The 12,354-nt window shown below is 42.9% G+C and overlaps 1 protein-coding gene across 4 annotated transcripts in view; it reads left to right on the forward strand.

Annotated features, from left to right (window-relative positions):
- The first annotated feature begins 9,020 nt into the window (after nt 1–9,020).
- ADCY2 (adenylate cyclase 2) overlaps nt 9,021–12,354 on the forward strand; it is a 294,388-nt gene continuing 291,054 nt past the window's right edge. For all 4 annotated transcript variants that reach the window (XM_086900724.1, XM_086900890.1, XM_086900803.1 and 1 more), the window contains exon 1: nt 9,021–9,776. In XM_086900724.1, the coding sequence (XP_086756850.1) occupies nt 9,549–9,776 (228 nt within the window). In that variant the 5' untranslated portion in view covers nt 9,021–9,548. The remainder of the gene's footprint in view (nt 9,777–12,354) is intronic.

Below are 12,354 nucleotides of genomic sequence, written 5' to 3' on the forward strand. Positions count from 1 at the left end.
ATTCCTGAATTAATGTTTACACTTTTATTTGCTTTAAGTATTTTCAGAACTCAGTTCATATCTTGAATTTTGCAAAATTTTGCCATTTATTTGCACTGCCATTTGCAGATTCTGTTGAGAAGAAGCTTCCTTTAACATGACTATGACAGCCACTGAGGGAAAAAGTGAGGCAACACAGAGATTTTGCAAGAAATGTTTTTTTAGATACACATTAATATGGTTTTCTTGGATATTAATTTACTTACATGCATTTCTCTGTTTCAGTTCCTCATTTTATATTTAGATTTATTTGTTTCTGTCCTGTAGTATGAGTTAACCTGATTAACCTGAATAGGTCAGTAAGTGCCTTGTATCTGATTTGATAATTGGAATTATTTTGAAGCATTGTACACTTATAGGTTTTCTTTAAGTGCATTATTTTTATTTCTTTTCTTACTTTCAGTGGATTGTGCAGATGCAGTAAAGATCATAATAAAATGTCTAGAACCAAAATAATGTTACTATATATATGCCTTCCTTATTGAAGGAAGAATATGTAGACTGTGCTGTGTGATTCAGTGGGCTTTGAATCAATGGTCTTGCCCTTTATTCAGGAAATCAACATTTCTTTCAATCAGTTAAATTCATTGGAACACCACTGAAACCCAAATGAATGACAACAAAAAATAATCAATGCTAATAACCAGTCTTTGAGAATGGAAAAAAAAAAAGTAGCCACATCATTATTCAGTAGAAGGTGTAAGAAACCCATTTTGACGCAATCTGCCTTTTGTATTTAATCTCTGTATCTATTGCCTTGCACTGACTAGGCATCACTAATCATTTTCACTAAATGTGAAACAGTAGCATCAATATTTGTTGTAATTTATATTATTGACAATTATCAATCTTATTTTGACAAACATATAAAATCAAATCTGTTCTTTTACCCTGAAATTCTTGTTTTAGAAGCCTCTTGCCGCGGCGACAGAAAGCCCGGAGCACCGCAACTTCTCTAGAGAAACAGCCCTGAGAAGGGCTGGGCCGAAGCGCGTGTGAGCAGCTTCGAGCAGTTGAGTGATTCCAGCTCAGCTCAGCAGCAGTCGAGTGATTCCAGCTCAGCTCAGCGGTGGCAGGCAGGCGACACGGGAAGCAGGGACGAGAAAGCTGGTCCAGCGTTCCGCTAAGCACAAACCTTTATTCAGGCAGAGCTTTGGTGAAGGGAGCTAATAATTAATAATAATATAATATTATTAATAAATAATAATAATAAATAATAAAAAATAAAATAATAATAATTGATGAAACAGCTAATCTCTCGAACAAGGGAAAACCTGGGGTATTTATGGGGGAGGAGAGGGGCGGGGGGAGCCCAAAGATACATGTATCGGGGTGGGACAGCAGGGGGGAACACCAATGCAGCACAACAGTTTAGCATAACTCAAAGAGCCCCGGGAGCGATACATTGTCTCTCTCTGAATGAAAGGTGTTTTGCCTCCAGGAGAGAGCCAGGATTTTGGGCTCCACGGGCTCGCTCCTCCGCACCCACACCTCTTACGACAGAGTTCTGTTCTGACAGATTAACTACCACAGTGAAATAACATATGCCACTTACTTACTTTGCATTTCATTCCTTTAATTTTCAATCTAACCTTTTTCTTAAAAAAAGCAAAATAAAGAAAACAAAAATTCCAAGCAGTCTTTTCTAAAGTAATGTTATATGCATTAGTATGGTTCCTCCTATGTTTTGTTTGTGTAGATAACAGTCCTATACCTCTTCTAAATAGAAGAAACTCTTCCTTGGTTTTGATTAACTGTTCTCTGAAGAATCTGTCTCTAATTCTGCAATGCTGTTTCTGAGGTAGGGTAAGTAGAGTAATACAACTCAAGATGAAGGTGTATAGTTGAACAGTATAGAGCTATTGCTGTATGTTCTAAATTATTTATTATCCTATTCTTTATGCATTTGAAAGCTGTAAAAATGTTCTGACTGTAGTTATATATTGAACAGGTCTTTCCTGAGTGCCTATGGTACTTGTCTCTAGTTTGTCCAGTCAATTTACAATTTTATAAAACCACCTGAGCAGTTCCAAATTTCCAAAGTTCTATCGCTTTTGTGATAAATGTAACTTTGGAAAAAATTCGTGAAAGAATAAATAAGTATATAACTGTATTTATAACAATGTAGACCATATAAAATATAGTGTGGCCTAAAGATTCCTCCCCAGACCCAGCAGTAACTACCCATTCAGGCGATAACGACCCTAGGCGACGCTTATCAGCCTGAGAGAAAGAGCAGAACACGGGCAATCAGGCTAGACAATGAGAGGAGCACGGCCAAAATGCCCATCCGGACCTGGACACTTCACCCTGAGAGCCCAACCCAAGATAGAATCAGGAGGCAATCAGAACCTTTCACATGCGAAAGGACTCTGCCCAGTTGTCTATTGATTCAGTTTGACGGTTCCAGGAAATCCATTCAACCAACCATCTAGATTCTTTGCGGAACAGTGACTGCTCGGAGTTTGGCCTTAGGACACAAAATCCCTATAAAAAGCCCGGACAGTCAACTCTCCGTGTGGATTTGGGTAAATCTGTACCTCTGAGTATAGACCCCTGTCCACCCAGCGCTGCGCTGATTTATTTTATTGTAGTTTTTTCCTCTCATTTGTGATTGAAATTGTTTTATAATAAATCGCTGTTTATATTAACCCTATTTTGCCATTGAATTTATAACACTTTCTTCCCACCTTCCCTAGATCTCCCACCTGAAAGCAGGTTATCTAGAAGGGTAGGTGGTTTCCTAAGTAATACCACTAAGTGCCTCGATCTTCCCAAGTGTGGCCCAGCTAGCTCAGTGATGAGGTATCTCTTCACTTGAGTTTCGAGCCAGCATATGTTTGTGGGGTTCACTGATTTTCTTCAAGAATCCAAGTCTATAGAGCGAGTAAAGAAATCGGGGGGGACTCGCTCTCTGGTTTGCATTCCACAGTTTATTTCTGTGAAGGGGAATCCAAAGGACGAGAGACAAAGGATTTGGGGTCTGGGGGGTCTCTTTTAACAGAGTTTCTCAGAGGGGGGGAACATCATAGTGAGAACCAATTATTTTTCTCAGTTAATACATCTTACAAACTTTCTACAAATCAAGGTTACACACACCAAGATAAGAAATAACAGACACCAACTTCTTCAAATGCCGACAAAGGTGTAGGAGTATTCTCCACAGAGGGGCAGAGGGGGAGAGAGGGGGGAGGCTGGTTTCCTGGCAACACAGGGGGGAAAGAAAGGGAAGGAAAGGTAAGCATACTCTCTCAGCTTCCATAGCTCAGAGGCATTCTGGGACAGGAAAAACAAAGTTACAAACTTCTGTGTTGGAAAGAAGGGTTCTCTTGGGCTAAAGAAATTTCAAGCCATTGGAAATGCCAGCAGGGTCTCCCCTCCACTCTATCGGGCCTCTCGCCGTGGAGATGAGAAGAAAAACTTCAGTAACCATGGTAACTTGATGTCAGGTAAACAGGAGAAAGAGAAGCTGGGGGGGGAAATCACAACTAAAAGATGGGAAAAGATACATTTCAAGCTATCAACTACAACAACTAAGTGCAAACTGTCCCAATGTGAAAGATAAGGAAGTGTATAAAATTGAAGGCTAATGCCTTATAACAGAAAAAGTATAATGTTATATAGAATTTGTAAACTAAGTCATATTGTAGCAGTGAATGTAAAGAATAACGTGATCGAAATAAGAAAGGCCAAAGTATAAGCAGAGAGAAAACTGATGTATTTCTGCATATTTTTTGTTTGTCACATGCTTTTTGAAAGGAGACTTTTGAAATAATTGGCCCACCATTCAGCTAATAACAGATGGTCCAAAACCTTTAAAAATCTGATCTATATTTTGCTTCAATCTTTAATAAAAAGGTTTTCTATGATTAGATGACCAACGTAGTCACCATCTGTGAGGAAGTTTTGCAAGAAGAGAGGTTACTGAGGTACTTTCAGATCTGAATCTCAAGTAGTTCATTCAATAACCTCAGAATTCTTAGTAAACACTCCTAAAAGTTCATAGAGTCTGAGAGAGGCCAAAAGATAGATACTGTCTTCAAAAAAAAGGAGGAGGGGGGGAGAAAAATTACACAAGGAATTACAGAACAGTCAGACTTATTTAGCACCTTAAATAATGGTAAACACCTCAGGCAAGTCTATATCTAAAACAAATGTGAATTTCACCTGATTCCAGGTATGTGAAATCCAATATATTTGTGTAGGAAATTTTATCCTAATTTTTTGAGGAGCAACAGTAACACATAGCTGCAGTTATAAGATTTGAAAGAGCAAGTTCTGTTAACTGAACTCAGTAAAATGAATCCAGAAAAATTCAGTACAAAATAGCAGTCTTCAGTCTTAAACAACAACAACAAGTTATATATGTCTAGTGGACAAGATAATGATGTTAAGACCCTGCTCAGATATATTCACACATTGATCTTATGACAGGGATGGTTCTCCAGAGCAACCCTAAGCAGGTATGGTTGACCTGGGTTTGGCCATGCTGTCACATCCAAGCTCTGGAGTGCCATTGAGGCACTGGCTCATTGTTAAGATGTAAAATCTTACTGGTAGGACAACTTGACTTGCAATCTCAGCTCAGCATGAGGTTCCTTGGTGGAGGTGGACTATGGCAGTACAGCATCAAGGCTGCAGCAATGGGCAGCTTTAGTGGCCAGCTGCTAAGGGGGCAACCTGACCACCAGTGGACTTGTGGGCAGTGTTTTGGTCAGGCCAATTGCTATGGCTCTTTTGTGTGCTTGCTATGTAGCAGGACTAGGGGATTCAGCATCTTTCCCTGTAATTTATTTCCCAAGGCTCAGGTTGTCTTACAGCTGAATAGAGTAGCTGAGAACAAAGGATCTGTCTCTTCTGAGAGCTAGTCTGTATCCCTAACCAGAAGACACATGCAGAAGACAACAGAGAACGGAAAGTGAAAAGGTGATGGAGATTGAGCCAGAGTGGCAAAGAGAGCAATGTAGGAAACAGGAGGTTCTCCTGTATGTTCTGTTCCTATTTACCTCTCCCTAAGATTTATCACAGATCCCTTGACACTGGAAATAAGCTGTGATAACACAGAATTACAGAATGGTTGAGGCTGGAAGGGACCAAGTTCTCTAAATTAATCTGCTTTTGCAATGTGTAATGCCTCTGGCTCACGGTTGCTTTGAGCTGTGGACCTCAGCCTTTTGTTCTGCGCTTTTTGCTTCTCCAGAGGGGTACAACAGACACCAGCTCGCTAAGGAACAGATTCTTTCATGTTGTTGGATCCCAGTGGTACACAGGAGATAGTTTCTGACAATCTTAAGTGCTAGCTTTGTTTTTGTTCCACATTTAGAAGAGGTTTTTTTCTGAAAGTCCTTTGCTTTTCAACCACAAATTACAGAATCCACTGTACCTTCCTTTTCCCTGAAGCATAACAAACTTTCAGGTTGAGCCAAGTAAGGATGTTTATTTTCAGCTACCTAGGGTAATTGGTCTCTAAAAACATATGGCATTTCAACTTTGGCAGTGACATAATTGTCATTCAACTGCAATCATGTTCACTTAACTCAATGCATCCTATGGGGAGAAAGAAATGTGTTAATATGTTAAATAAAAAGTAGAGCATTCAAATTAGAAGTTCAAATTCAGATTTGGGTACTGCACAGTTTCAATGTTGCTGTCATTATTTATATGACAGTGTGGGGTTTTTTTTCACTGGACCTTGCCTCTATCTAGAGACCTGATCTAAGAATTGATGAGGGTTTGAGACATTAAGGTGTGGGATGTTTCTAGCTGAAGTATGAAGGATGAATTGAAAGATGTAGGTTTCTAGTTTCGAGAGGGAAAGTAGAGCAGGGGAGTCCATCAGCTGGACAAGAAAACACAAGAGTCCAGTGGAAACATATAATAGAATTGTAAAATTAGAATCGTAGAATATGTTGAGTTGGACACCAGCATGATGTAACCCCATACACTCTTTGTGTAACTCTTTGTGCCTGATCTGTAAGCCAGTTACTCACCCATCACTTAACATGGTGACCCAGCTGTATGCTGGATATTTTGTCCAGAAGAATACTGTGAGACAAGACACATCACAGATTTGCTGTGATATTTGCTCATCTCCTTCATGAGATATCACAAACTTTGCTGAAGTCCAAAAAGATTACATATAATGGCATTTCTAGATGGCATTTGATGGCATTTGTGGCGAGCTGGGTTACCCTGTCACAAAAGGAAATCAAGTTTCACAAGCATGATTTAAGCTGTGCTGGCTGTGACTGATTACTGCATTGTCCCGTAGGTGTTTTTCAATACTGTCCAGAAAATTATGTTTCATGATTTTACTGGGCACTGAAATGAGACGAACAGGCGTGTTCTTCTTGAAAATCAGGACAACATTCACCAACTTCCAGTCAGATGGGACCTCTCTGGATTCCCAAGACTGCTCAAAAATCATCAAGAGAGGTTTTGAGATGATATCACCTAGCTCCTTTAGGATTCCCAGATGAATCCTATGAGGCTCCATAGATTTCTAGGGATTCAGCTGGAGCAGCAGATCCCAGACAATTTCAGGGCTGACTGGGATTTGATTATTCTCTCAGTCCTGGTCCTTCAGCTCAGGGCACTGAGATTCCCTTTTTCCATTATCCATGCTGAAGACCAAGACAAAGAATGCATTAAACACTTCTGCCTTCTCCATATCCCTATTTGGGAGGTGACCATCCTCATCCTCTAACAGGCCAATGTTCTTTCTAATCTGTCTATTCCCATTAATATACTCTAAAAAACTTTTTTTTATTTCCCCCTACAGTTTTGACCAACTACTACTCTGGAAGTACTGTGAACTTTGGACGCACCAATTTTCTCTCTACAGTGGCAAGCAGCATCTTATATCCTTTCCATTTCACCTGACCTTGCTTCCATTGGCCATATACCTTACTTTTTCATCTTACTTCTGAAAAAAGATCCCTGTTCAGCCAAGCTGGCCTTTTGCCTCACACCTTTGACTTGGAACGTCTAGGAATTGCCTGCTTCTGTGCCCTTAGGAGGCAGTTTATAAATTACCAATTTCCTTTTACCATGTTAATTTCTCCTGCTCTGCTGTTAAAACTCCTTATATCTGGTCTTTCTGAAGAGAGTTATGCTTGTCCCATTGTTTTGGAAAGGCATGAAATACCACTGGACAGCCTTTGGGTTAATTAAATTTTTGCTGTGCAATTATAATTTTATTTCCTGAGAAATTACGTGAGAGTAATATAATGAGGAATTAGCTGTTACAGGCTTAAGATCTTTCTGAAATAACACACAAATGACATGATCATCATGGTAAACTTTTTGGAATGGCCTTTCCTGTTCAGGTTCAGAGAGGTGGAAAGCACTGGAAAGCTATTAAAGCAGAATCAGCAGGGAGAAGATAACCACTTCTACCACCTGTATTAAATTAATGTCTAAGTTTCAAATGCTTTTGTGAGGATGGTTGTTGTACACATGGAACAGAGAGCATTATTCATTTTGCCTGTTCAGATCTTTAGCATTTTTCTGAGTACTTACTGGATCATGGAATTATTCTTGAATTTTAAAGAAGTGTATATGTGACACTGGTCTTTCTACCTTTGAGATATGCCTTCAAATACTACATTCTGAGATCTGCTTTTTAAAGAGGTTTTATGTTGTAATTCTGGTTTGGCTCTTGATTTTTTTTTAATTCCCTATTCTCACTATATATGTGTGTGTGACAGTGAGGGTGGCCAACTCCATAATTTTTGAAGTGACTGTAAGTAAAGCCTTTTCGTGTTGCAAAAATTCTCACACCCACCTCTACTAACTCCTTCCCAGCAATTAATTCTGCCAGAATGTTCTCCCGACATAGATTTGTGTTCATCCTTCAATCTTATAACTGCTGCTTTTGAGAGTTTTTCACCCTCTCTCTCCCAAAACTGTGGGTGCCATTGTAACTTTCCACTTCTCTTTTATGTGTTTCTCCTGCCCCAGAAAGCACTTCAGGGGAAGGAAGAACAAGCAGCTTTTCTTCCATCCAGCCAGCTGAGAGGAAAAGGGGGCAGAAAGCTCAAGTCTTATCCCTTTTAAAAATCCAAGGAATCTAAGAGGTGCAAATATATGGACAGGGCTTTGGAGCTGTACTGCTATTGGTTTCTCTGCATTGTGACACTTATTGAGGACCCATCTCTTCCTTTCCTGGATAGAAAAATCAATGGCACAGAATTTAGGTGTTAAATATAAATTAGTTCACAGTCCATATAGTTTTGGTCTATATCATCCTAGTTACCTGCCTTCTCTTCCACCTGATTAATGGTCAGCCCTCTATTCTGTGTCTCATTTATGACAATTTATGACCACTTACATTGGCTCCAGTTTTTCACCTTTTGTAGTAGCATCGTACTCCCTAGTCCCTCTTGCTTCTAACAACACTCCAATCACCAGGAGACACCCTTGGGACATTCAGGCCCATTAGCATCTGTGTTGCTGTGGTCTCTTCCTCTCCTGGGAGCGTTCTGGCAGCTTCTGTCAGTTTTCAGGATGTGACAAAGCAACAACAGAGGCTGAGGGCAAATCAGAGAAGGCAGAGACAGACTTAACCTGTGGGGAGGGACATTCAGGGAAGCAATGGGCTGGGGATGCAGAACTGCCTGTAAATGCTGTCCATGACAGAGACATAACTTTATTGTGTTAGATATCCAGAATCTTTGCAGTCCCTGCTTTGATAGGTATTAGCCAAATCCTTCGGAACATGTTAAGCTGGGGAAAATGTATGTTATGCTTCTTTCTAACTTGCATGCTCGTTTTGACAAAATCGAAGTATGATTTCTAAAAACGGGATTCCGCCTCCGGAAAAGATACCCAGTGAAACAGTCCTGCAACAGCCCTCTGCCCGTGGGAGTAATTTCAAAGCAATCTCCAAACGTCTCTCCCTCCAGCACCGGGAGGTGCTGCCACACACCCTGAGGAAGGTAGCGGCGTCCCCGTGGGAGCCGGGCAGGGCCGAGGCCGCCGGGGGCGGGCCGGGAGAGGCATACGCCGCGCTCTCCGCCTCACGGCCGCCTTCGGGAACGGCCCCTGCAGCGGTACCGCGCCCATCCGGGCGGCGAGGGGTCCTGGCCCCAAGCAGGCGGAGGCCGGGGCAGGTGGTCCGGCGCCAGGGGCATCTCTCAGCGCTGGTGCGGAGGGGCACGAGGCAGGGGCTGCTTTCACGGTCGCCCGCGAAGGCACATCCCGCTGCTGCCGCCGCCCTGGGGCACTTATTCTAGGCGGGCGCCCGCTGCCCTCGCCGGCGAGGAGGAGTGCACCTACCGCCCCCGCCTCCGGGGGAGCAGGGCAAGGCATGTGCGTGCGGGGTGGCGCCTTCCGGAGGCGCACCAGCCTCGGGCGGGCTGCGCGGCGGCCGCGGCATCCCGGCGCACCGTGTCCATGCCGCGGCTCCTCCTCTCCGCCTCCCGCGCGGGAGCGCGCCCCTCTCCACTCCCCGGTTGCTTCTTGCAGCAGCGGCGGCGGCTCTGAGGGAGTTGCGCGGGCTCTGCCCGATGTGTCAGGAAGCGATGATGATGAGGAGGAGACGCCGCTACCTGCTGGAGCGGGCAGAGCAGGCGGGCGGCGGCTGCGGGGCGAGCGGCGGACAGTCCCGCTCCCGGGACTGGCTCTACGAGTCCTACTACTGCATGAGCCAGCAGCATCCGCTCATCGTCTTCCTGCTTCTCATCGTGATGGGCGCCTGCCTAGCTCTGCTCGCCGTCTTCTTCGCTTCCGGGCTGGTAAGAGACGCCCTCCCGGTCCGGGACCCGCGTTATCCCCAGTTTCCCGGGCATCCCCGCTGCCGCCGCGCGGCATCCCCTCTCCCGCCGTCTTGCCGGCATCGCCGCACCCGCCACTCTCAGCCGAGCCGAGTCGAGCCGGACGGGGCGGCCGAGAGCCCGTGCTGCATCTCCTGCGGCGGAAAGTTGGTAGCGGGAGGCGCCGAGGTGGCGGCAGAGGCAGGGGAACCCCCGCCCGAACTTTGCTGCCCGATATTTAGAGGCGACGCTGGAGCGGTGGCCGTGCGGCTGATGGAGCGAAAACAGAGTCAACAAGCGCATCGAGTTTAATTAACTTAATTCCTTGGCTCCGCTCTCTTCCAGCTGGCGGCTTGGTCGTGGTGGCCTTTGTAGTGGTATAGTTTGAATCGCCGCACAAAAATGCAGCCGATACGTGTATCTGAATATTTTTTGTGCAAGTAAGCAGGGGCCGTGCCCCTCCTCGTGCTAGCTCCCTCCCTCCCCCATGATAAAATTTTTTAGCATTTGACCTATTTTCTCAATAAAGCTTTTGGGACAGCGCAGCCTTTGTTTTTAAGGAGGGTTTTGTTTGGTCGGATGTCTTTTCTGGGTGCTCAGTGTGGAGTTTCCAGGCTTTGGGAAGAAAAATGTGTCACAGCAGCAGGTGACTATCGGTATCAGTTTATCTCCTCTGAAAAGGGTGGCGTTTTGCTCTTGCAAAGGAAAAGCTGCAGAGGGCAGTAAAATTCTTGGTCCTTTACAGAGGTTTTCTGCTGTTTATGATTAAAGGCAGGCTGTTGGCATTACTGTATACTTCTGAAGTAAATGGGTATTTGAGCGGTCTCAGACTCTTCTTCTCCCCCCCACCTTTTTTTTAAAAAAATAATATTTTTATGGTCTTCTGGAAAGCTGAATGTTTATTGAATAGAGCTAGTTATCTCTAAAGGCAAGGATGAGCAGGTCAGTATAATCTAATGGATTCTCCTAGAGGCACTGCTGCTAGTGTTTGCTTATACAGAGAATCCTGCTTTCTTGTTTGACCAAACTTTTGTCTTAAAACCTGCAGGAACTCCCTGCAGGATTAGCTAAGCTTTGAGTCAGTAGGTGGTTTATTTCCTTTTGGTGTTTGTATTAGTTGTATTTTAAGCTTTTTGTTCAACCATTCCTACTAAATAGAAAGCAGTTGTAAAAGTGAGGCCAATAATGGTGGTGCTTCATAATTCAGTTGTTTAATGTCTAAGGGTTTAAATTCTGGACCTCTGTCTGCAAAATACAGGTTTGACCACTTACCTCATTCTAGTATGTTAATGTGGGTGCTTGTCCATCAGGGCCGAAGGGACTCTTGGACGGTGGAATTGGAAGTCTGACTGGCAGAGTTAGCTGTGGAGATGTACATTGTACTTTCCCACAGTCAGAATTTGGGCTTGACAGTGTTTAGCACTAAATTTTGTACTTTTCAGTCGTGGTATGGTCTACAGCTTGTTTACAAGTTGCATGTGGTTATTTTGGTAATTTCATTTCTTGAGGTAAATCCTTCACAGTAGTGAAGGTGAAAGTGGCATAAAACTGGATGGAAGGACTGCTGAAAGTTATGGAAAGAAAACTGTGAGCTGTCTGAATCTTGCCAGGCATTACTTCTTCAGAAAGAGTGAATTTAATAGTTCAGTCTGCATTTGGAATTCCAGACATACCAGAAGTGGGGAAAAAAATGCTTATAAAATAATTTTCCTGAGCCTTTATCTTCCTGTAGCTAACAACTGGATGGGTGAGGGGAGAAAGAGGAGGGATTCATCTGAATTTCCAGTCGACAGATAAAAGTAGCTTCAGACAGCTTGCCTATACAGACTTCTAGCCACAGGATGCTGGACAAAATCCTTTGGAGCCCTGCCCAGAATTACACCTAAAAGTGCTTATAGTCTAGTTTCTGTTTGCATTTGTGATTAAAATATTCCTGAAGGTTTAGATGTGTTTCTCTTTCATCTGAATAAAGAATACACATTTTATAGAGCTGTAGAATTTTAGCCATTTTTTTGTTCCTGATGATATGAAAGGGACATGTAGTTAGGAGTAACTGAGCCACAAAAGCTGGTATTAATATTGTTATCTTTCATTTTGCACAACTTGCACATGTGTGATTGTTTTGACTGACGACTTATTTTTGTAGAGAAGGCCCAGTGGAAGTGAAGCAGGATAGTTCTGTGCAGATCTGTGTTATGCATCTGAAACTAAGAGAAATATTTCTTAACTGCCATTTCCCTTAGATTTTGCATAAAGCAGTTAAGATTTCACTGAAAATTACTTAAGCCTGTTGTGGAGACAAAACCCCAAAATGACTCACTGTAACACTCAATTTGGATTTCTTGTTTGTGCTTCACAGAACAGCTTAGAATGTGGAACATGGGATTGAACATTGCTAGGATGGATATTCATGAATTGTGAACTATTTTTATGTTCTAGGCTGTCTTAAAAAACTTGGAAACCAATGGAAATTAGAGGAGGCTTTCTATCTTAATGTTTTATTTAGTTGTTAAAATATACCACTGATGTCTGAGATGGCTTTTTTTTTTTTCTTTTGTGT

This window comes from Cyanistes caeruleus, chromosome 1 (genome assembly GCF_971803275.1).
Source record: "Cyanistes caeruleus chromosome 1, bCyaCae1.hap1.1, whole genome shotgun sequence".
NCBI lineage: Eukaryota > Metazoa > Chordata > Aves > Passeriformes > Paridae > Cyanistes > Cyanistes caeruleus.